General features: G+C 33.8%; 4 protein-coding genes across 5 annotated transcripts; 3 read left to right on the top strand and 1 right to left on the bottom strand.

Annotated features, from left to right (window-relative positions):
* The first annotated feature begins 3,541 nt into the window (after window positions 1-3,541).
* On the top strand, window positions 3,542-8,173 carry LOC18053503. 2 transcript variants are annotated; one of them, XM_006448172.2, is made up of 7 exons: window positions 3,542-4,099; window positions 4,389-4,630; window positions 4,733-4,855; window positions 5,013-5,129; window positions 5,233-5,415; window positions 6,810-6,951; window positions 7,439-8,173. In XM_006448172.2, the coding sequence occupies exons 1-7, from the start codon at window positions 3,661-3,663 to the stop codon at window positions 7,612-7,614; spliced, it is 1,422 nt and encodes a 473-aa protein (XP_006448235.1). In that variant the 5' UTR covers window positions 3,542-3,660; the 3' UTR covers window positions 7,615-8,173. The 2 variants fall into 2 exon arrangements, with proteins under 2 accessions (XP_006448235.1, XP_024047657.1); XM_024191889.1 differs by lacking the exon at window positions 4,733-4,855.
* A 1,839-nt stretch (window positions 8,174-10,012) lies between these two features.
* On the top strand, window positions 10,013-10,587 carry LOC18053502 (MLP-like protein 28). Its single transcript, XM_006448171.2, has 2 exons — window positions 10,013-10,199; window positions 10,313-10,587. The coding sequence occupies exons 1-2, from the start codon at window positions 10,013-10,015 to the stop codon at window positions 10,585-10,587; spliced, it is 462 nt and encodes a 153-aa protein (XP_006448234.1).
* A 7,389-nt stretch (window positions 10,588-17,976) lies between these two features.
* LOC18053501 (probable dolichyl pyrophosphate Glc1Man9GlcNAc2 alpha-1,3-glucosyltransferase) lies at window positions 17,977-20,786 on the bottom strand. Its single transcript, XM_006448170.2, has 4 exons — window positions 19,920-20,786; window positions 19,320-19,526; window positions 18,727-18,964; window positions 17,977-18,572 (listed from the first exon to the last, which is right to left on the bottom strand). The coding sequence occupies exons 1-4, from the start codon at window positions 20,637-20,639 to the stop codon at window positions 18,166-18,168; spliced, it is 1,572 nt and encodes a 523-aa protein (XP_006448233.1). The 5' UTR covers window positions 20,640-20,786; the 3' UTR covers window positions 17,977-18,165.
* A 2,247-nt stretch (window positions 20,787-23,033) lies between these two features.
* On the top strand, window positions 23,034-23,862 carry LOC18053500 (MLP-like protein 43). Its single transcript, XM_006448169.2, has 2 exons — window positions 23,034-23,315; window positions 23,419-23,862. Exons 1-2 carry the CDS (start codon window positions 23,129-23,131, stop codon window positions 23,694-23,696), a joined length of 465 nt encoding a protein of 154 aa, XP_006448232.1. The 5' UTR covers window positions 23,034-23,128; the 3' UTR covers window positions 23,697-23,862.
* The last annotated feature ends 290 nt before the right edge of the window (window positions 23,863-24,152 follow it).

Here is a 24,152-nt window from a genome sequence, read left to right as displayed (position 1 = left end):
TGGGACTCTGAAAAAAAAAATTTAAATTAAATCCCTACAATACGTCTGCGGAGGCTCGAACCACTTCCCTCACATTTGTGAGGGAGTGGCTCTAGTTTATGTACTCTGTAGTGAAATAGGCAAAGTGGGTGGACTTGAAGACTAAAGTGATGAGCAGTTAATATTATGAACCAGATGTCAATTTACAGAAAAAAAATATGAAGTGACTCTAGCCATTAATTTTTTTCTTTTAAAAAAAAAAAAGAGCAGCAGTATATTTTATGAAGAATGTACAGACAGTGAGAGCAACTTGGAATTTTCAGGGCAGAGGAAGTTTACCGGTTTCGATATTAAATCAACAAGGGCTGTAGTGTCTTCTTATCCTAAGCAGTGAATCATGGGTAAATGGAATTTGTTGTATTGACATCTTTAATTTTAAAGGGATTAAACCGTCAATAATGATTTTTAAACAATGAAAATGACAAAATGAATTTGGAAAACAATACATTAATGCAAACCAAACCCTGGCCCTGGCCTCGGCCCCTTCCCTAATCTAAGTAGAAATTTATTATTTCGCCAAAAGACGATTATGCTGTTGATTTGATTTTATCCGATCATAGATAATACTATACAAAGCTTAAGAGATCTTTCCGTGAATTAGTAATTACTACACATGAACGCTTGTATTCTAAGATATGAAAGATAAGTGAAAATGTGAAATGGAGCTCTGAATTTCAACTTTAAAGTGCAGAACCACCATTTTAGATTGCTCATGTGTCATTATGCTGATGCATGAGCAAGAGTAGAGACGGGCAATGAGGCATGCCGCGCCAGCTCGACCTGTCAAAAAAAGGTCTATGCGGGCTCATACTCTTGCCATGCCATGCTCAACATGTGATTTGTGTCATACAGTGGGCTGTGCATTAAAAAAAGCATGACAAACTTTTTTTAAGAGGGTATGCTAAGTTATTGTAGTATTTTTTTTTAAGACCATATATTTTTTTTAAATCTACGTGTCTTTAGTTAAATTCAATAAACATATTTGAAAGTTTAAAAATTTAGTGTATATTCAATAATAATAAACTAATAGTAATAACTTTTCAAAGTATGATAAGATTTGAACAAGCTCTTCAATTTTTATATTGTTAATTGTTTTTTTATTTTATTTTTCACTTATAAAAGTAGCTTAATTATTAATCAAAACAATCAATTCAAAATTACTGTAGTTACAAGCAAAATTCTCAAATTCCTGCCAACCGCACCATAACTATAAATGGAAAAACTGTCTAAAATCAATTTCCGATTAACACATGTAGTTTGAACCCTCCCCCAACAGAGATTTACTCCAAGCTCTATTCCTGGAGATCGCATTGTTTTCATAAAAACTGATTGTATCAAATATAAAATGGGCTAGGCAGCCCTTCTGAAAAGCCCAGAAAAAAATTATTGAACCCTGTCTGATATACCCGTTTGAGACCTCTACATGTAGGAAAAGTCTAATTTGCCGCGTGCATTAATAGCGTTACATTTTACATTTTTTTAGGAGACTATTGCTCATTATATTTATAATTATATAATTACTGAGACCAGTTGTTTAGATTTTTTAATTCTCTCAAATATTTGAGGAACGTCAACTCCCCTCCTGAGAGAAAAACTTTTTTCACTCAAGTTTTGAGAAAAAAAATTTAAATTAAACCTCTATAATACATCTGCGGGAGCTTAAACAAATTCTCTCACACTTGTGAGATAATAGCTCTAACCACTGGGTCTGCGGAAGCTCGAATCACTTTCCTGTGAGGGAGTAGCTTTAACTACTGGGCCTAGCTCTAGTGGTCAGCTTTACCTTTTTTTTAAATTTAACGAAAGTGGATAATTTTTAGATCAATTTTTTAATCTCACATCTCTTCAAAATTTTGAATTGAGGTGACTTTATATTTTCAGCTTAAAGGGTAATATAGAGATATCAAATTCGTTGCAAGCAAAGCAACAATAAAAGGTTAAAAGATGAACGCAACTCCTGAAGATATGACAACGTGTTCCTTGTTTCATAGTTCTTGCAAGCATAAGGTCAGAATACGCCAGCCACTAACGAGTAACGCCTCACCTGTTCTGTTGTTCTCCACGAACATGCCAATTGACAAAACCAAATAAAATTATTCTGATACGACTAATTAGTCATCGTTATTAGAAAAAAAAAAAAATTAAAACTGCTCCTTCTCCCTTATGTCATAGTCTCCCCGTTGTTCTTTTCAAAAAAAAAAAAAAAATAGTCTCCCCGTTGTTCTTTTTCTTGATATTGCCATTATTAATACGCGTTTTCACTTCAATTTCCGTTCACAAACCGAGACTTGGAATTTGTAATTTTTTTTTTCTGAACTAGGAGCAGGAGGTGCTATTGGGCGGATCTTAATTGTGGGAGATATTTTTAAGTCTCATATTATAATTTAAACCAATTCTCATTCATATTGGATCGGTCCATAAAAAATAAAGTACTAAATAAAATAATGACTTTACACACAAGTGAAACTTAAATTCTTAATTTTTTTAAAGAGTGAGAGTATCGAACCATTCCCACCAACTTTGGTTAGAATTAGAATTTGTAATTTTATGACTTATTGTCTATTTACCAAACCTCGTAATCATCCAACGAAGATCCGACACGAGTATCACACTCACTTAGGGATGGCAATTGTACCCGCAAACCCGCAAACCCGCCCAAACCCACCCGCCAAAACCCGCCCGTTGCGGGTAATTTTATCCGTTGCGGGCGGGTTTAGTATTATAAATTAAAACCCGCATATGAATGCGGGTGGGTTTGGTATTAACTTTATACCCGGTGGATACCCGCATGGATATCCACCAAACCCGCAATAATTTTTTTCAAATATTTTTAATTTAATTTAAATATAAAAATATATAAAGAAAATAATGTAATTAATCAAATTACCAAATAGCAAAAGGCTCAAAGTTGTGTATGTGTGTATATGGCTCATCTTTTATTCTAAAGTCATAACCTAAAGAAAACTAAAGGCATTTCCCTTCGAATTAGTATTTGAAAATATTAATCTTAATTATTATTTTAGGCATTGTGTTAGATGGGTGCTTATGGTGGTGAATAAAATAAATATATTCTCTTTGATCTTGTTTTAAATGATAATATGAAATGTAATTATTATTTTTAGATATTAGTTTGTGTTTTTTAAATAGATTTGTATAATTTATACTTAAATTTGAGAATTTGTGTTGAATTGATGTGGAAATTTTAATTTTTCATTTACATTGTTTAAATATAAAATTGAATATGTTATATGGAACTTGAGGTTATTATTATAAATTTATATATTAAATATTTGTGATTTTAAATACGGAAACCCGCAAAAAATCCGCCGGATACCATTGCGGGTTTGGTAATTGTTAAAACCCGCTGCGGGTGAGTTTTTTTAAAAAAATTAAAACCCACTGCGGGTTGCGGGTGAGTTTGATAATTTAAATTTTATGCGGATTTGGATTTGGTAATGGCAAATCCGCTGCGGGCGGTGCCCATTGCCATCCTACACTCACTCGAATCGCCAAAAGATCTGAAACTTTTTTGCTTACGTGGTAGCATTCAACTCGGCGTCGACAAGATCTCTGAAGAGAGAAGCAGAGAGACTGCTCTCACCCGCAGTCTCAACTCAAGATATGGCCACAACGGCTCCGGTCTCTCTAACTCTATCAAGATGGTCAACGAAGATAGCTTCAGATTGCTCTACGGCTGACCTCTCTACTGTTCCCTCCAATTCGTCTATTTTCATCTGCTGCCAGTGCCACTACGTTAACCGACCTCATTTTATCGCTACTGCTTTGCACGACTCCAATTTTTCTTCTGTTACTTGCACTAAATCAGTTTCGAGACCGAGAAAGTGGATTGATTCCGATACAGCTTGTAGCTCGAAACCAAATACAGTTGCTTATTGCAATTCAAAAAACGACGTTACTTCGGTCTCCAACTCCAAGGATGGAGTTCGAGCTCGGGGTTTCAAGTCTCTCTTTGGAAAGCGATCTCTTTGGCGCAGGATATTATTTGCCTCTAAGAAAGTTAGGAGCATCATTCTCCTCAATGCCATCACCGTTGTTTACGGTAAGCCTGCTTCTGTTTGGTTGCCAAGAAAATTGAGGAAAATGACTGGTTTTGATCAATGAATTTTAGTTAAGTTTATCAATCTATTTCATAGTCAATTAGGCAGGCATCATAGATGCATAGGCACACGTGGTTGCCTGCATTCATTCATTTTAAGTCTGGCAAAATGCTATATTTTTCTCTCTAATTAACTAACAGCCATAATTAGTGCCAGTGTATTTTCGTTCATTCTAATCCATCCAGTATCCACTGCTCGCAATTTTAACTTTGCTTCCCTTTCTTCTTGTAGCTAGTAACATTCCAGTTATAAAAGAGGTTGAAGCGATCACAGATCCATCAGCCTTCACTGTTGTCAGATTTGCTTTGTCTGCAATCCCATTCATTCCGTTTGTTCTGCGAGCACGAGATGAGGTTCATACCCGAAATGCTGGGTTTGAATTGGGTGTGTGGGTTAGTCTAGGATACCTAATGCAGGCACTTGGACTTGAAACTTCCGATGCTGGACGCGCCTCATTCATTTCAATGTTCACCGTAAGTTTTTCGATTAATCTGTTAACCTTATCAAAGAAAGCTCCCTGTTGTCTGCAGAGCTTCAAAGGTACATTTATGGCATATTTTACCTGAATTTATCAGGTAATAGTTGTTCCCTTGCTTGATGGTATGTTAGGAGCAATAGTTCCTGCTCGTACCTGGTTTGGTGCTGTTATGTCTATCTTAGGAGTTGCATTGCTGGAATCCAGTGGATCTCCTCCAAGTGTACGTGTGTTCTTAATTATGAGCTGTTTCTCTGTTCGCATAAGTTTCTTAGTTCATTTGATGACGAACCAACTGTATGCATTAGTATACTTTCAAAGACTTAAAACTAAATATAGCTTTCATCTTTGTTCTAATAATATGTTCTATAACAATTCAGGTTGGAGATCTGTTAAACTTCTTAAGTGCAGTGTTTTTTGGAATCCATATGCTAAGAACGGAGCACATTTCAAGGAGCACAAATAAAAAGGACTTTTTGCCCCTCCTAGGATATGAGGTTAGTATATTCTAAATATGTTTTTAGTTAAAACCATGCTGTGTTCATCAAAACCATGCTGTGTTCGTCTTCGTGCATTGGTTGATCAATGTTATGCATTCAGGTATGCGTTATTGCTCTGTTGTCAGCAGTCTGGTATTTTATTGGAGGCTCGCTTGGTGGCACCCAGGGTTCTGACCCATCATCTTGGACGTGGACTATGTTCTGGGATTGGATGGTTGCATTTCCATGGATACCTGCACTTTACACAGGCATATTCTCAACAGGGTTATGTTTATGGATAGAGGTATTGAAATTTCCCATGGAGAGAAGATTTTTGTGCTAGATTCTACATAATTCTAAGATTTAGTAATTTAGATGCTTTGAGTTGAGGGTCTTTGTATAGTTGATGATTAATTGCAGGGTAAATATTTAGCAGTTACAAGTATTTACTTGTGCAGCTTTTGCAAATTCAGGATACTTCATCCTGTGTTAAGTTGCTCGATTTTAAGTTGAGGATTAAGATTTTCTAGATCACTAGTTTCTTGGGAATGCATATCTTATTAGGATAACTGAAAGAAGTTTTATATAAGCCTGTGAACTCTGATATAGGTTTTGATTTATGATCGACTATCATTTATTTTGGTCTCTGGAAGGCGTTTTGCTCAGTTTTATCCCTTTTCTCTCGCTTCTTTATTCTTTTATGGGGCTTTTATTTCGTCTCTCCAGTCTCTCCAAATTCATTGTACATTGCTATTTTTCTGAATCAGCAGCAGAACCTTGATTTTCCTTCCTAACTCTAGTTTTGTCAATCTCTATTAAACATCACATCGTACTCCTCCCCACCACTTCCTCTTTCGTATTTCTACTAACACATAGCCAGTCTTTTCTCTTCATTTCTAATTTCGAAGCCAAATCTGTCAGTGTTGATCACCTCATCCATCTACAACCATTGCATTGTTCTTTTACAAGATAGACCCCTATATCTAACGTACATGCCACACACTTTAGGTATGTTCTTTAAGGTTCTGGTGAGAAAATTCAAGTTTAAAAGAACTTTTTGGGCATTTCGGTACACATTTTCTTCTCATTCTCTCTTATGATGATATCATTCTATTTCTGCTACTCAAATTGGCTTCCTGAGCGCCTTTGACTTCATGGAAGCCTCAAGTTGTAGATTGGACTGATGAGGCAAAACCCCCCAGCTTTCAGAGTAATGTGTTTTGTATTATAGCTTAACTCACTATTTTGGTCTTTCTCATCTAGTTTTAGTACCCCAAGGAAAGCTGTAAATTCCAGTGGTCTTTTCTTGTTTGTATCTTTAGTCCTGTGCTTCCGAGTTTCGGTGTTTATTTTCATAACTTGAGTTACTTTGAATGAAGGGGGGAAAAAAATATAGAAGAAAGGAAACATCTGGACGATCTCACATTCCGTATTTTCCTTTCATCTAATTTTAGTATCCTGACAAAAGCTGTAAATTCCAGAGGTCTTTTCCTGTATCTTTAGTCCTATGCTCCCAAGTTTCGGTTTTTAATTTGTAACTTGAATTACTTTAAATGAGAAAAAATAAAATAAGAAAGGAAACATCCGGAAGATCTCACATTCCGTATTTTCTACTAGTAATAAAACATTTTTAATTAATCTTTCCATATGAAACATATTTCTGGAAGTTTTTTCGTAAAAAACTAGTCGACTTTGCAGATGGCTGCAATGCGTGATGTGTCAGCAACAGAGACAGCAATAATATATGGGTTGGAGCCCGTCTGGGGTGCTGGTTTTGCGTGGTTCATCCTTGGTGAAAGGTGGGGTGCAACTGGTTGGCTTGGTGCTGCTCTTGTGTTAGGTAAGAGTGGTTTTATATTTCTTAAATTTTACATACAAAATTGGATATGCATGTAGTCATATTCTTTCCTTTTTGTCCCCTTCTCAAATTTGTCAAATTTATTTTCCTCTGGATTAAATCTGGCCGGTTTCTGTGACTCTCTTCTGTTGTTTGCTTGCTGCACCATGATAACTGTAAAAACACTGAAGGATCATATCTATTTTTTGAGGGGATGGAAAATATTACCCCAATGCATTCAGACAGTGTTAAATAATCTCTGTACAAGTTTGAAGAAAATCAGATTTTTTTTTTGCACACAACAATTTGACTCAGACCACTAGCTGAATTCCGAGTACAATTACCACCACAACCACTCTCTACTCTCTAGCCTCTACCATAAAACCTGATGGCATCTTCAGATTCTGAATGAGGACTTCTCCTTCCAAAATTGAGGCATATCTATGTGCATCTTATTGGTGTGCTGACAAGTGTTTTCATCTCCATGTAGTTGGAAGCTTAACGGTACAGATATTTGGGTCATCATCTCCCAGTAATTGCAATGAAGATGAAAAGAGAAGTAAGAAAGCAGATCAAAAACTCGAATTGAACAAGCAAAATGGTTTCTCTACCTCTCCAGCTGCTGTCACTTCCAGAGAGGATGTTCCTAATCTATTGAAAAAGTAAGACAAATCACTTGTAAGTCCTTTCCCCATTGTTTTCCAAAAGCTGAATTTTGTAAGCCTGTAGGCTTTCAGCCGTACATATGTGTGCGTGCGTGTGTGTGTGTAAATACTCAATTATACATAGAGGAATAAAAAACCTAAGAAGTTCAGTATATCAGTTATCATCTCTGCTTGGTATGTTAAAGAAGCTTCTATATGAATGTTCAAAGAGCAGCGGGTGCTATTGGGGCCAGAGGAGGTTGATTATTGGCTCGAGTCCATCTCAATTGCTCAGGATACTAATAATATACTATTATGCCTGCATACCCATCTAGATTATCAACTCTAGTAAAGCAGTTGTAGGTGGTTATCACCACTCCTCATCGACACAAAGGATAGCGATGTACTAATTGTAAGGCGAGGAAGAATCAAACTATAATTATTGTATCCACTGTTCTGTATGACACTTGAGATATGTAAAATATGGTAAATTCTGGCTTTCTGTGGAATTATTTCTGTTGATAACAAATATAGGCAGAATTCAGGCATACGCACCTATCATTCATGACTGTATTTCAACTTGATGAAGATTAATTGTAAATATGATATTTTGCTGATGTTTGTACTTTCTTATTAACTACTGTGATTATTTCATGTGTTAAATCTAAAGTTTGTATGAGATCTCTCTCTTCTTTAACTTTCTTAATTTCTTATGATGGATCCAATACTGTGATCATTTCATATTTTTGAGATTTCATTTATAGATCATATCGCGTTACCATTGATGTCCAAATGTCTTACTAAATCGTTTATTTCACTATCGTCCTTTTGTCGCTTGGAAAATTGTGAATCAATTATACGATCTGTGGTAAGGGTCACTATCAGCACTGACTTTATGGCCTATTTTTGTATTTTCATGGAAAGTCGGCGTGATTCAATAATTATTGTATAGGAGTTGGTGTTGATCACTTATTAAGTTCTAATTAATAGCACATCCGAGGCTGGAGCTTTTCTGTATTTTTTTAATCGTTGTTATTATTATTTTTATTCCGTGTGAATTGTTAAAAAAAAATCTCTAATTTCTGTTAAAATCACTCTACAGATAACGCGTCGTGGTAGGGGAGAGGTGTTTTTAAATATTTTTCAAATCATAATCTAATTAGATTTTGTAAATCTTAAGAAATTGACATCTTTTCGAGTTTTGACCATCGGTTAGATTAAATTCATATTTGCCCCTCCCAAATGAAAGGACACTTCTCATGGTGGCTCTATAAATATATTTATATAACTTGCAATTTTACTCGGATTACGTAGATTTTTTTAAAAATTTTATATATGAAGAGATATTGAAAAATATAAAATAAAAGAAAAAGAAAAATCTCTCGAAGAGAGTTGAATTCAAAATCTCACTTGCTCAATTGAGATTGATATCTTCGTAGATGCTATTATACGTATACATTTCATGTCGAATCACCTACCCATCAGAAAAGAAATAAAAGAAGAAAATATATTTCTTGTAAGAATCGTCATTTCTTAAAAAAATATAAACCATTATCTCATGGTAGTTGACATTTATGTTATTCATCATTTATTAATTAACAGCTGAATTGATAATTGCACCTGCCCTAGTGATCGACTTTGATCCCCTCACAGTGTTTAAATCACATGATTCATATTGAGTCACCCGAAGTACTTTAATAACAATGCATTATCTTTGTGTTTAGCTGCCTACTTGCCTTATAAGAATCTGATTTATTTTTCTATTGAAAGAGAACGGGCAATCTGTTTCGGATTTATTAAACTTTATCCATGCATTAATTTATTAGCAGTTGGTATGGAGGATCATAAGATATATTTCCAAGACAAGCCAATTAATTATTAGGGAGATTGTGCTTCTACAACAATTTCAGTAATCTCTCGTAATACAAAAAATTTCTATGACACTAAAAGGATAAATGAAAAAAAAAAGATAAATGGGTCATTTACTTAATATTTATTGGTTGCAATTTATTTTTTTGTAATCCGTGTGACAAGTAAATATGCATTTAGAATCTAATTTATAAGAACTATAAATAAAAATTTATTATTTAATAAAAATAATAATATATTCGAACAGTATGGAGGTAAGTGATAGATAAAAGGAAAGAAACTAACTAAATTAACACATTATCTCTAGATTGACACATTTGGAACATACCTGTGATGATTAGAGTTGAGGATGGATGGATGGATGCAATAATACACATTAAATAATCATTAATCTTAATCTAATAGATAATAATGGCTAAATTAATAAAAGATACTTTTAAGATTGTGACTCTATATAAAGAGAGGGTAAGTCATCTGCCTTCTATATACACGTTAATTTCTCAGAATATCAATACCTTGTGATAATTAAATTTCCAGTAAGACATACAGATATGGCTCTAGTTGGTAAGATAGAGAAACAAATAGAAATCGAAGTACCAGCTGAGAAATTTTACCATATCTGGAAAAAACAAAGCTACCAGGTCCCAACCGCATCTCCTGCAAACATTAAGGCTGTTGACGTGCACGAAGGGGAGTGGCATCACCATGGTTCTGTCAAGCTCTGGACGTATAGTGTTGGTAATGAACTAAGCAATCCTGTCTTATAATTTGATTTAATTTAATTTGAATTATATATTTTTCTAACTCGTATACATATGATTACGACGAACAATATTTAAACATGCATGCAGAAGGAAGAACTGAGACATTTAAAGAGAAGGTAGAGCATGACGATGCAAATATGTCAGTGACTCTTATTGGCCTAGAGGGAGATGTATTCAAGCATTTCAAAAGCTGGCTCCCGGTTTATAAAGTTTCTCCAAAAGGGGATGGCAGTGCTGGCAGCATCGCAACTTGTAGCATTGCATATGAGAAGTTAAACGCCAACGTTCCGGACCCAGTTGCATATGTTGATTTTATGGTCAGCATTACTAAAGATGTTGCTGACCATATCACCAAGGGATAAATAACACATAGTAAAAAATCAAAAACGGCATATCCTTTTTCTAAAAACATATTACCTTGGTTGCTGTTTGTTTAATAAAGAAACTTGAGACCCTCAGGTTGTTAGTTGGGTTGCTTTCAATTTGGTATATATATATATGTGATCTGAGTATGTCTATTGTGTGAGAGATGATCGTGATGTTAATTAGTAGTGTGCTTTGGAACTAGTACTGCATGCGTTGTTTGTAGTTTGTGATTGTATGGTGTGTTCAGATTATTAATAAATAAAACTGGCAGCATCCGACCGTGGCTGCTTCCTGCTTCCTTCATGAAACATGGTATTAATTGCGATTGCTTTAGGGATATGTATTTTGTTGAGCACGGAATGCAGAATCAAGCACACTAAATAATCATAGAAAAATAAAGGTATAAGAATTACGTGATTCGGTAATATGCCTACGTTCACGGGAACAAGAGAAAAATAATTGTATTATTAACAATTATTTTAGTATAAATTTGAGTAAAGATTTGTACCAATTTTTTACCTCGGCGAAGATTTGTCCAAATCTGAGCCGACTACCAATGGATCATCATCTCCAAAGTGGTTGCATCTCTGTGACTGCCTATATACTCAAAATTTGGGATCAAACCAACCGTAGTTCAAAATTCTTGAAACTAATTCAAATTCTTCGAATGCATTAAATTTGGAGAATTTTGAATTACGGTTGGTTTGATCCCAAATTTTGGGTACGTAGGCACTCATAGAGATGCAGCCACTTTAGGGATGATGATCTATTGGTAGTCGGCTCAGATTTGGACAAATCTTCACCGATGTGAAGAATTATTGAAAAGTCAAAGACTTTTGGTGAGTTTATTCAAATTGGTTGAAAAATGAAAGGTAAGCCACATACATAATTGAAAAATTGGCCAAAGTTGGCATCGACCTTTGACAATTTGAAAGGAACTCAAGACTTTTGTTTTGAAAATGGCAAACATGAATGGCAAGGCTCGGCTATAAATAGAGGAGTGATCATTCATTCTAAGCATCCCTAAAATTTGTTAAGCTTATAAGTTTCTAAGCTTTTGAGAGTTCTGAGAGTGTGAACAATTGAAGAGTGTGTGTGAGAGTACTGGGTGTATTTGGGTTCTGGAAAAGTGAGGTTCTTTACTCAAATAATTGTTAATAATACAATTATTTTTCTCTTGCTCCCGTGGACGTATGCATATTGCCGAACCATGTAATTCTTGTGTCCTTTATTTTTCAAAACAACATCGAGATCGATTTGAATAAGGGCATCCATAACTTCGTGCCTCCACATGCCGAAGTTGATTTTCCCATCAAATTTTTCAACATTGATCTTTTGACCTCCTATAACATGTGCTGAATAGCGATTTAACAAATCTCGCCTCCGAGCTGAAATGTCTCATGAAATAATCTCGGTAGATCTTTCCCTAATTCTAGAAATTTCTTCTCAACGAACTATTTTCACTTGAAAAACAATCTCTATGATGTTAATTTCGCGTGAATAAATGCACCATGAAAGTTCCCATGAGATTGGATGAGAATTCTGTCCCAATTAAAAACCAGAATCCTTAGACTCTTATCGCCTTGTTGACAGAACTTTTCTCGACATGCAAAAATACACACTACTTACAATAGACTGTCTCCCAAATACAAATGGCCATCTCCAACGTATTTGTGAATAGTTTCGTATATGGGAACAGTACCGTATCCCCCCAAGTACGAACCGTCGGCTCTGATACCACTTGTTGTGCGCGGAATGCAGAATCAAGCACACCAAATAATCACAGAAAAATAAAGGAAACAAGAATTACGTTTTTTAAAAACATCCCCTGAGGTTTGAGGCTGTTGCAAGTAGATGGTGAAAATCATTTTATTTGTAAAAGACCCCCTACCCTTAGTTAAAATTTTCATTGACTAACTGTTGACTTTAAAAAGATAATATTACTCTCAATAATAGTTTACGTCAGTTAAAATTTCCTTAAAATCTTAAAAAAAAATAAAATTACAAACTTAAAAAAAATTATATTTTTATATCAAATAATTAAGATTTGTAATTTTATTACAAACTTAAAAAAATTTATTTTAAGATTTGTAATTTTATTTTTTTAAGATTTTAAGGAAATATCAATAACTTGATCATGGTGAAAATAATTGTTTTAATTACTTATGAAATTGTAAATATTTAGAATTGTAAATATTGGGGGTAATATTGTCTTTTCAAAGTCAACAGTTAGTCAATAAAAATTTTAACTAACGGTAGGGGACCTTTTACAAATAAAATGATTTTCACCATTTACTTGCAATAGCCTCAAACTTCAGGGGAGGTTTTTAAAAATTACCCGATTAACATTTATGTTAACGTAACATAAAATAACATCTAAGGCACATTTGGTAAATTCTAAAATTTTCTTTCTTTTTCATCAAATAACGAGAGGTATATAATTTTATTAAATTTCGAGTTGAATCACCACATGGTCAGATCCGTCTGATCCGTATATAATACATCTATGATGATGATTTGCAATATAACTGGATTTTAAATACAGCAGTGATAGATGCACAAATTAACACAAGAATAGTACACCATCACTATATAAAAGATATATAATAATGGGGAGATCAATGAAATTTGCTACGTACATACTTAGTAGCTTTAATTTTCGGAGGATTTTAAAATAATTTCTCTGTAAATTATTTGTGAGAATCATGGTTATATAGAAATGGAAACAAATTCTTTAAGATGTGGATAAAAGTATATAACAAGCTCTGCAACGCCAGTCCTCACCATATCCACATGAAGACAGTTGATGTTCATGAAGGTGACTGGATCACTGCTGCCTCCACCGAGCAAGATTTGGAAACCTGAGGCTAAAGCATTTTAATTTCCAATTAATTTCACAATTATTGATTTATCTAACAAGAGGTGGCCTGAAACCAGTCATTAAAGTTACTCCAGAAGAAAGTATGTGTGTTGAATCTGAGAAACTAAACGGCGACGTCCCAGTTCCAAATGAATATTTGGATTTTATGGTTAGCGGTACTCGAGAGATAATGCTTCACATATTCTTGGCACTTTCAAGTTTCAACCACCTATAAACTTAGTGTGTTTTATCTAATTTTATGAAAATAAATAATCCTTCGTTATCTTTTAATTTTACCCTTTATTTTCTTAAAAATGAGAACTCTCGTTCTAAATTTCTCTCCCGAAATATCAGATTTAAATTAATTTTATCCTTATGATGTCCCACAATGCATGCGTGTCACGACAATTGAGCCAGCCCGTCTCGACTCTCGACAATTTTGCCAGCCCTTCTGGGCTCTGGCCATAATTTTATGGCTCTTAATTAATTACTGCGTACAGAAGGAAATTATTAGCCACAAACTCTTAAATTATTGTTGTTACAAAAAAATAATATAACATTTTCAAGTTGTACCATTCATTCAACTAAAATTTACAATTCGTATTGTTCATTCACCAAGCCGTTGGCTTCTGTCAAAAAATAATGACGTCACAAAGCTAATTTAGACATTTAACGTGCCAAATAAAAGAAAAATTATCAATCATCCATCTTAAATTTATTATACTATTAAAAATATTTAAAAAATTTAAATTTGTTTAATTTTTCACTTTAAATTTATAATTTGTATCAACTATCCACCAAAAAGTTCACCATTGTTCTAATTGATGACGTCACAAGGGTAATTCAAACATTTAACCTACTAAATACAAAATAAAATAATAGTTTAAAATACAAAAGTAAAAACACTATTGCTTGTAACCAATATTGAGTTAAATGCACTAAAATCCCTATTTTTTCCTTAATAAAAAAATTCTAGTTTGTCTTCTCAATTTATCTTCACAAATTTAAATAATCAAGCTAAATCCAAAAATTATCCTACCCCTTATTCATAAACATCCAATCAATCTATTCCTTAAATTTGACTTGAGAATAAAATAAATAATTTTTATTATTATTATGGCGCAAGATAAAAATTCCCTTGAATTCAAGCGTAAGGTAAAATGGCCATTTTATTTAAATTCTGTCAAATATTCTAACAGTGTTAACATTTTGGTGGACAATTGATATAAATTACAGACTTAGGGTGTAAAATTAAATAAGTTCGAACTTTTATAGTATTTTTAATATCATGGTAAAATTAGGGTATATAACTGAAAATTTCCCTACACCTTTTTTATGTTAAATTGAGTTTGTAGAGCAAAATGATCAATTTGTACAATTCTATTAATTTTCTAATGGACGGTAATGATTTAGTGGATGAATGATACAAATTGTAAATTTGTGATAGATTTAGAAGTTTTGCAGTTATATAGTTATATATATATAGAACCTCCAAATATGAATACTCTATATACAAATAACCCCCTCATAATAATAAAAAATTATGGTCCCAACTTGGGACCCCTTATAATTAAAAATAAACTTTACATTGTAATTAGTTATATTTTTTGTAGGTCTCGTATTAATAAACTTACCTCCACATAGTAATAATATTTAAAAAATATATGTCATGTTACATTAAATAATTAAGATGAAATAAAATATCTTTCTAAAGTTGCTTGTGACAATTATTTGTTCTTTAAAGTTGCAATCACATCTTTCAACTTGCAGGTACGTATTAATTGGTCAGCATAAACATCTTCTTGTTGAAGCCAAAGTATTTCTAACTTCTCAAGTATATTTGTAGCTTCTTGGTATGAAATTTTTTATATTAGTTTTTTGAAATTATATATTTTTTTATTAATATCTATCTCATTGAATTTGACTCACTTACTAAATTACGTGGCATTCATCAATTAATTAATGAAAAATATAATTAATTCATTAATTCACTTAATTTGTTTTAAAATTGTCTAAGCCCTCAATAAATAACACATCATAAAATTTAAAATATAAAATTTTAAAATATTTATATCGTTACTCTTGAGTGATTCGTACTAACTGATGAATTGTTTCTTCACCAGCCGGCAGATTTATTGGTTCACTGATTCATGCATGACACGTCCACCCATGATCACCAACCAAAAGATAAGTTAAATTATTCGGGTTCTAGAACTAGAAGGACACCCATATCTTTGTCAACTTGTATTATTGTGGGTAAAATATAAATCAAGATCGCTGCGTTTTATCATCCCAAAATTTCAGTGGGAAGATTTTGTAGGGACTTCTCTAAATTCTGAATGACCGATATGATAAAGAAATAATTTTTTTTTGTTACATTTTTGTTTTAAATAATACTATATCACAATCCACCAGACACGAGTATGAATATAAAAAAAATCTATTATAAATAATTTTAGTCAGAAAATAGATAAAAAAAATTCAATCAAGGAGTGGAGTGGTAGCTCTTCTCTAGAAGGGCTCGTATGAGTAAATTATTGGGATCAACTTCTGGCTTGTGTGTCGTCCGATTATATATATACCACAGCTGTTAGCTTGCACACAGGTGACTGGTGAATGTGTGTTTATAAAATGGTCATTGTGTGTTTTGTTATTGAATCATGATCATTCAAACTCGAGACCAAGGGAGTTATTCTCGAGCTAGGGTCTTGAAATATGAAATAATCTACCATATGCTAATCAGCCGGACTAAAAAGCTAAAGTATTTGATACTAAACTCATCTCCATCTCGTTAAATATTTGAAAATTAACTTTTTCTCTTTTTTTTTTTATGGCTTTTTGAAAAGCTCAATTCATTTCAGGACCATTAATTTTGAGAAAAACTAAAGTACGATCGGCCCGCAGCTCAGGTGGTAGGAACTAATGTTCGGCTATTTGGTAAGTAATTGATCCCACTTTGGAATCCATTATTTGATAATATTAAATTTTAAATATCACAATTTTATCAAATGGAGAGTATGGATGGTTATTTAAGGGCATGGGCCAGGCTTTTTCAAGCCTAGGCCCAGGCTTAGGCCTAGATAAAATTTTTAAAATAAATTTTTAATAGAGTTTAAAAAATAAAAAAATAAAGGAACGCTTAAATTAAATATGATTAATGAAATACACAAATTTTAAAATTTAAAATTTAAAGCCCATAATATGTAAAATAAAAAATTTTATTTATAAAATATAAAACCTGGCTAAGTTTGGACTTTTCTCATGAGCCTATATCCAAATTCATTTACTGTGGACTTTTATTCGTTGTAGGCCTAGACGAGCTTTTTACTGGCCAAGCCAGATCTGGGCTTTTTTGACATCTCTATGGCAGAGTACTAACAATTGGTCATGCCTAAGATTTTTACCTTAATTCTTTGGTGAATATAGTCAATGGTTGTAATAATAAGAAAGATTTGTGCAAATTTGAAACTTAGGGGTCTACTTTTGGACATTTAAGCAAACCTTTGCCTTGGCTAATAATTTATTATAAATCAATTATATTGGTAATTAGTGAGACATATGCTGAAGCCGCTCCAACATATGCTGTCCACAAAACCAGTAAAAAGGCTGAAGGCGAGTGCAGTTCTTCAAATATACTGCTTCTTCTTTCAGCTTATGGTTGGCTACTGAAAGTTACAGGGTCTATAAAAATGTCTCTGCTTGGTAAGGTGGAGACTGTAGTTGAAGCGAAGGTTCCTGCTGCCAAGTTTCATAAATTGTTCAGCTGCAAGCCCCACGTCGTGGCTAGTATGAGCCCTCAAAGTGTTCGGTATCATCTGCTGGAGATATTTTCATGTTGAGTATGTTTACATCGCATACATTATGACCATCTTATCATGTAGTATCAGTATCTTTCATATCATATTTTAACCGAGAATCTTAAAAACAACCATGAAAAAAAAAGATATATATAATAAATTAAAATAATTAATGTAATGTCTTCATTTGTTATAATTATCCATAGAAGTTCGAGTGACTGAATCTTTACAAATCAATCATTATTTTTATAATTTTTAAATTTATAGTAATTGTTTCTTTTGCTTTCTAGTCTCACCGAAAATATTGACGCACATCTTCTCAAGGGAGAGCGAAATTGATGTCTTTGAGAGCTATGAGTTGGAATGTAAGCAATAAATTCCAAAAGTACATGAAAGAAAAAATAAAACCATGGGGTACATGGATGTCAAGCCATTTCTTTGATGTTTAGGCCTATTTCTATATGTATCGGTCTGTATTATAGGCATGAAATAAGTAGATTTATGCAAGCGCAAGATGTGTGTCAGTGCTGCAACTATTATCATCTTCAACTCTTGTGTTTTCTTCCGAAAATCATATGGCTTCTAAATAACGTGCTAACATTTATTGCATACTAATGGAATTCGTAGTGTCTAGTCATAGCAACCCAAGCGTAGCCGCAGATGAGGGGGCTTAAAATGAACCACAAACAACATAAGAAGATGAATACAAGCACCTCATTCTGTTATATTTCTATAATCATAGAGCAATGATGTTTTGAATCTGTAAGCCTACCTCATTGCATTCTGTTTTCATCATTTAGGTTGTTTTCAAATGCATTCGCAATCCAAATCTTTGGAAATTACAGAAACTCCGAGATTGAAGTTCAAAGAATGCTATAAGATGCATTTACGTATAAAAATCACCTGAGAATTACAAATCAGGTGGTACTTATTATCCATCTTAGCTGCCAAATCCAAGAGTACATGATCCCAAATGCACAATATGTTGAAATCAACATAAGGGGTACAAAAGGAAACTTATCGCCAAGAAGGTAAGGGTGTAAAAACTGACCCCATATCTCAACAAGCAAAAGACCCAACAGATAAGATTTTCCAACCCACCCAATAGTGAATCCTCCTTTCTCAGCTGCAGGACTGGAACTTTCAATCGATTTGGATTGAGCACCTTTTTTCTTTGCAGTTACCATTGTGTTAGGTGCTGAAGCTCTAGTGAATTTTGTAGAAAAACCAAGCCACATTAAAATTGAATGTAACAGCAACAATAAAACTTTTATTGGGTATTCTTGAGCTTCATACAGCAGTGGAAATAGGGAGTAGCAAGATACTGCATAACATACAAGTGATATGCCCATCAGCACATAAACATGATGTAAAAACTACAATTGTTTACAGCTCAAACAAAGTGGAATCCATTTGGCCTTAATTAATTACTCATATTAGCTAATAAAAAGGCATGACAACAGCAGGAAGAAGCATACCTATGGATAGCATGAAGTAATGCTTCGCATCCTCCAAACTTTGCACTGCCACAATGGCAAGGGGAATGACAAAGTGAAGTGATGCTTTCTCATGAACATGCCACCCAAATAGAAACCCACACGTGTAAGCATAGGCTATCCATCTAGCAACCATCCGTGGTTGTGGATTCGTCCAAGCCTTAATGAAACAAGGAGATAAGGCAAGCAGGACCATGATTAAGGTCGTTGAAGGGGAGATCTGCCAGTTCATTGATTCAAACATACAGGATTAAGCCCTGCCAGTGCTTGGAATATAAGACATACAGAAACAAAGTAACATATCCTCTCATAGTCAAATAGCATAGTCTATATGTGTTGGCCTTATGGGGGGCTGGCAACCACCCTTAGGACTACAGAGGGATAAAGCTAAATAGTGTCATGCCCATTCTCTTAGAACCAATTGGCTTTCAGACGAATATGGCAACCTTAACTTCAAAACTCCCAAGGTTAACAATCTTGATTCGTAAACTACGTTGTCAGAAATTTGCACCAAGTCCATTGAGTGTTTTTTTTTTTAAAAAAAAATATTGCTTGAGTCTGTTGCGTGCTATTACCTTAGGTAGTACTGCAAAAGGTGATGAATCCCCAACTAGCCCACCAGTGAACGAAGCTGCAGGTATCTGGATACTGAACCCGAATTTTTTAAGAAAGAAAGAAAATACCTTATCTAATATGATATAGAAAACCCAAAAGTTTGGAGCCCAGTAAGCATGGCATAGTCCCCTGCCAAACGGAAACATTCGGTTGAAGACTTGTTGTATCTGCATAGCAAGAATTAAATAATTCCAATGAAGTTCGAGATTATTTAGCAGTTCTATAGATAGAAAATTCCTTGCTTAATATGTTGAATGCCCTACTTATAACGTGACTTCAACTTGCTACAGCCTACACGACACCAATTTGCTTGAAATAGAAGATGTGCTTTGAACACCGCCATCTAGTTAATGACTTGGTCCATGCCTTGTGAGTTATTTGATTTTACAATACATACACATAAAGCAGAAACTACTAAACACATTCAAATATATACACAGGAGCAAAACACTGACCAATTGACTAAAATTACTCAACAACTAGGCACACTCAAGTAGAAGAGGTAATACTAATTCATCCTAATCCTATAATGGAAGCATCATTCAATGTGAGTTTGTCACCTGTCCATGATAAAGAAATGGCCCATAAGCTGCCGCGAAAACAGCCACAACAACCGCACCCAAAACCGAAAGCCGCGAGAAGCCCCTAAACAAGCCCTCCCAACAATAATGTCTCAACAAGTACACAAAATAAACAGGAGCAGCAACAGCAAACAAATGCTTAAAACATAACAAAACCGCAAAAAGAAACCCTCCCATCAAATCCTTCCCTTCTTGTAAAAACGAAATTGATAGTAGCAACCAACCCAACAAAAACCCATTGTACTGAAAATGCAAGTGATCAACCATCACCAACGCAGGAGACCAAACAATCAATACCCAGATCAAATTTCGCCTTTTCACATCCGCATTTTTAGTCAATCTGTAAACGCCGTATAAAAGCCACAAATCTGATAAAATGACACTGATTCTCAGAAAATAGATCGCTGAGTTGGCCCTATAGTTGAGGCCATTGTGTAAATCGACGATCTGGGGGTCGATGTAGTGGGCGAAAATGGAGAGGAAGCGTTCGAAGCAAGCGAAGAATGGAGGGTAATCGAGAGTCCAAGGGCTGGTTTCGTCTGCGTACCAGTTAGAGAGAGGAAGAGAATGAGTGAGAGCTAGCCAATGGCGATGGACTTCGAAGTCAGTGCTGTGGTATGCTGGGATCAGAAGAAGCTTTACGCACACGGCTATTGCGAAGAACCAGAGCAATTGCGGAGTTGAGCTCGACGACTCCATTGAAGAACAAGCACAGACAGCCAAGAGTTAATACGGCGAGTGATTGCTAAATACACCCCGCCTGTCTAAGCATAGTCAGAAAATGCCGACGGGCCAGAAAATATTTTAATTATTGGAACAGAGGATTCTGAGTACACCCAAACCAAATAGGCCAATCCGAATTAGGAAGTGTTTTGAGTCTCCCATACAAATTGTCGCGGTAGTTATCCTGTCTCCTCATTTGGGGAGAATATTTATGAGTTGGACTTCAAATATACATGATATTTAAAGTTGTCATGAGTGAGTTATTTTTTAATAAGGATTATTTATTTTATTAAAATAATGAATTATATATATATATTTTTTAATAAGGATTATTTATTTTATTAAAATAAAGAATTATATATATATATATATATATATTATGAATTTAATTTTTTTAAATATTTAGTTCCTTATTTTATTATAATAAGAAAACTCTTATTAGATAATGACTTCTTAGTAAACATCTATCAGTATATTTGTAATTTTTAGAAAGTGTTAAATGTAAAATTAATATGTGAAATTTTATTCAAATTTTATCAATGTTGAATTTTATTCTTCCAAATAAAATTCATTAGTAATTTTAGTATATTAAATGTAAAACTTATGTTTATTATTTTAAACTTTTTTTTTTATAAAATAACTATTTTTAACGTTTTAACATGTGAATACCGTTTTTATATACATAGTTATCAAATTTTATTTGCGAAAGTTTATCAACTCTTAATTCTCTAAAAATCACCTAACATTCACTACTTTAATTCGAGCAACAGGTGATTTCCGGTGAGAAATTCCACCTAATAATTAAACTGCGATGGCGCCACTAATTTTCTTACAATAACTATCCTATGCACGACTGTTTGCCCATATACACATGCAAAGCTCGGCATCTCCACGAAGGTGATTGGGGGAAGCCTGGCGCTGTCCTTTGCTGAAAATGGTAAGCCTCTGTTTCGTAAGATTTTATAGCAATAGAAAATTAAATCTTCTATGATTTTAATTTGTTATGGACAAGTGTACAACTAGAAGTATGAAGTATCCTAGTTTGATAAAGTAATATATGAGAACTGAAATAAAGAAAAATATTTATAATATTGGAAGAAAGCCAAAGTTTTAGAATTATGAAAATGGAATGAGATAGACTTGAGGAGAGAGAGTATTCAAACCATGATTGCTTTTCATTCATAATTATATGTATATTTTAAACGGACGGTGGCCTATTTATAGCAAAGTTTCAACGGCCATTTGCTCTATATAAAAATAAAGTGGTGCAATACAGTTCTGACAAGAATGCATTATTAATTAAATAATTAGATAATATAAAAAATAAATATTATATGATAAAGTGAGGAGAGATAATAATCACATCAAAATTCAATATCAATTATTATTTTACATATTTATGTTACTGCTCAAGCCAATCATATATAATTCTGGTCACTCTAGTACTTATCAACTTTTTATTTTTCAATTAATCAGTGTTCCCCCAACGTTCATATTTTTATTTGAGCAATAATTGAGTCGATGCCAAATTTCAACTAAACTGTCTCCTCCACTCTTTTGGTGTCACTTTTAAATTGGATATTAAGTTGCATATAATGTAATTTACCACACCATTCCTTTAATTAACATTAACATTGGTGATTATTTTTGTGACTGTATATGCCCATGCACGATTCCAGAATCCTCGATCGTTCGTTCCATTTTCGGCCACTAAAAAAAAAATAATAATTGTGATGTTACCATTCCACGATCCATGATAATTTATAACATCATTATCATACATAGCGATAAGTGGAGTTGGGAACGATTAATAATATACAGTACAAGGAAATTATTCGGTCAATATATGCCTAAAACTTTATACCAGTCTCTTAAACAACTGAAATTAAAGAGATTATTTTTTAAAAAACTAAAATGTTAAATAAATCTTGTAATAAAGAACATATAGAACCTTTCACCAAAAAAAAATATAAGAAATTAACGAACAATATTAGTCGAATAATAATTAATAACGTATATTGCTTGACTTTACACTGGGGGCATCATAGATTGTACCATCCTACAGCTTTGTCAGTGACCAGTCAGTCCATCGCCATGCCTGGATTTTTTGTTTTGAATGATACGTGAATAACGCAAATCATGTGACTCTTAATAATTCAGCGAAGAGTGTGATGTCATTTTTCATTTCATTTATTGTAGGATTGGGTTGTGCCTGAAGTCTGAAGTGACTCGTGAATTTTAAATTATTTATATTTTTTCCCGTTTTCTTTTATTATTAATTTACAGGTAAAATGACGTGGTAAACCAATAATGCATATCAACTCACTAAATAATTAAGCATACAACAATTTGATTTCTATATAAAGGCTCTAAGCCGGTGTCTATCTTTGCACTGCTTCTTCTTGCTCTTGATCTGAAAGTACTTATCATTTCCTTGTGAATATCTATTTTAATCCGCTAAAAACATGACCCTATCTGGTCAGTTGGAGACTGAATTAGAGGCCAAGGTTTCGGCTAGTATTTTTCATGATGTGCTTAGCTGCAGGCCACACCATTTCTCCAATATGACTCCTGATCATGTACAAGGTGTTGAACTGCACGAAGGTGAATGGGGAAAACCAGGCACTGTCATTACCTGGACTTATAAGCATGGTAATTAAGCTCCCCTGGCCCGTTTCTTTAAATTTTTTCAGTTATATGTATATTCTCTTGGTAAATTAACTGATTGCGTTTGCTTTGCCTAATGCTTACACAGATGGGGTTACAGAAATTGCCAAGGAGATAATTGAAGAAATAGATGATGAAAAGAACTCGACAACTTTTAAAGTAATTGAAGGGCATCTACTGGACAAGTACAACAGCTTCTATGTTACCGTTCAAGCCATTCCGAAGGGTGAACATAGTTGCTTGGCTCGTTGGACTATCAAGTATGAGAAGAAGAGCGAGGACGTGCCTGATCCCCAAGGAATTGTAAATTTGGCAATCGAAATGACCAAAGGTATCGAAGCCCATCATCCCCCAAAGCAGGCATAGATCCATGCATTACTGCCTTAGGTTATGTCTGTGTTTGATTTGGTCATAAATAAAGTGCTTCTCTAGAAGTGCTTGTGTTTGTAATCTGGCTTGGGTGTGTCTTCTTGTTTGTACCACAACTAATAAGCTTGTATTATGAACGAAAATTTGTGCTTTGTATTTCCTACGTAATGTGGTTTTATCCAATTTTCCCTATGTATGCGGCATGCTAAAAATTTCCCATGGATTTGTCAAATTATCCAGTATTAATTTTAAGTTCTTGTTCGGTATTTTAACTAGATAGCTGTAATGGTATTTGATCCCTTTAATTTATTCCGATAATTCTCACTACTCAATCATCTTTATTTATTTATTTTCAAAAGTACCCTTGTTGATCTATTTGGAATAAGTGTAAAATGTTAGACAGCATGCTCTAAAATGCTTGAGTACTCTATTTCCGACGAAGAGAGGATGCAT

The sequence above is a fragment of the Citrus clementina genome, unplaced genomic scaffold, assembly GCF_000493195.1.
Source record: "Citrus clementina cultivar Clemenules unplaced genomic scaffold, Citrus_clementina_v1.0 scaffold_2, whole genome shotgun sequence".
Taxonomy (NCBI): domain Eukaryota; kingdom Viridiplantae; phylum Streptophyta; class Magnoliopsida; order Sapindales; family Rutaceae; genus Citrus; species Citrus x clementina.
Note: the sequence above shows the minus strand (reverse complement) of the source record. Positions and strands in the feature narration are given on the sequence as shown.

What these genes read in the sequence shown, in the direction of transcription:
- LOC18053503 (XM_006448172.2), top strand. Translation starts at nt 3,661, where the DNA reads ATGGCCACAACGGCTCCGGTCTCTCTAACTCTATCAAGATGGTCAACG. An exon ending in GGTTATGTTTATGGATAGAG is followed by an intron (nt 5,416 to 6,809) that starts GTATTGAAATTT and finishes TCGACTTTGCAG; the next exon opens with ATGGCTGCAATGCGTGATGT. An exon ending in TGGTGCTGCTCTTGTGTTAG is followed by an intron (nt 6,952 to 7,438) that starts GTAAGAGTGGTT and finishes ATCTCCATGTAG; the next exon opens with TTGGAAGCTTAACGGTACAG.
- LOC18053502 (XM_006448171.2), top strand. Translation starts at nt 10,013, where the DNA reads ATGGCTCTAGTTGGTAAGATAGAGAAACAAATAGAAATCGAAGTACCA. An exon ending in GCTCTGGACGTATAGTGTTG is followed by an intron (nt 10,200 to 10,312) that starts GTAATGAACTAA and finishes ACATGCATGCAG; the next exon opens with AAGGAAGAACTGAGACATTT.
- LOC18053501 (XM_006448170.2), bottom strand. Translation starts at nt 20,639, where the DNA reads ATGGAGTCGTCGAGCTCAACTCCGCAATTGCTCTGGTTCTTCGCAATA. An exon ending in CTTTTGCAGTACTACCTAAG is followed by an intron (nt 18,965 to 19,319) that starts GTAATAGCACGC and finishes ATGAACTGGCAG; the next exon opens with ATCTCCCCTTCAACGACCTT. An exon ending in TTACTTCATGCTATCCATAG is followed by an intron (nt 18,573 to 18,726) that starts GTATGCTTCTTC and finishes TATGTTATGCAG; the next exon opens with TATCTTGCTACTCCCTATTT.
- LOC18053500 (XM_006448169.2), top strand. Translation starts at nt 23,129, where the DNA reads ATGACCCTATCTGGTCAGTTGGAGACTGAATTAGAGGCCAAGGTTTCG. An exon ending in TACCTGGACTTATAAGCATG is followed by an intron (nt 23,316 to 23,418) that starts GTAATTAAGCTC and finishes ATGCTTACACAG; the next exon opens with ATGGGGTTACAGAAATTGCC.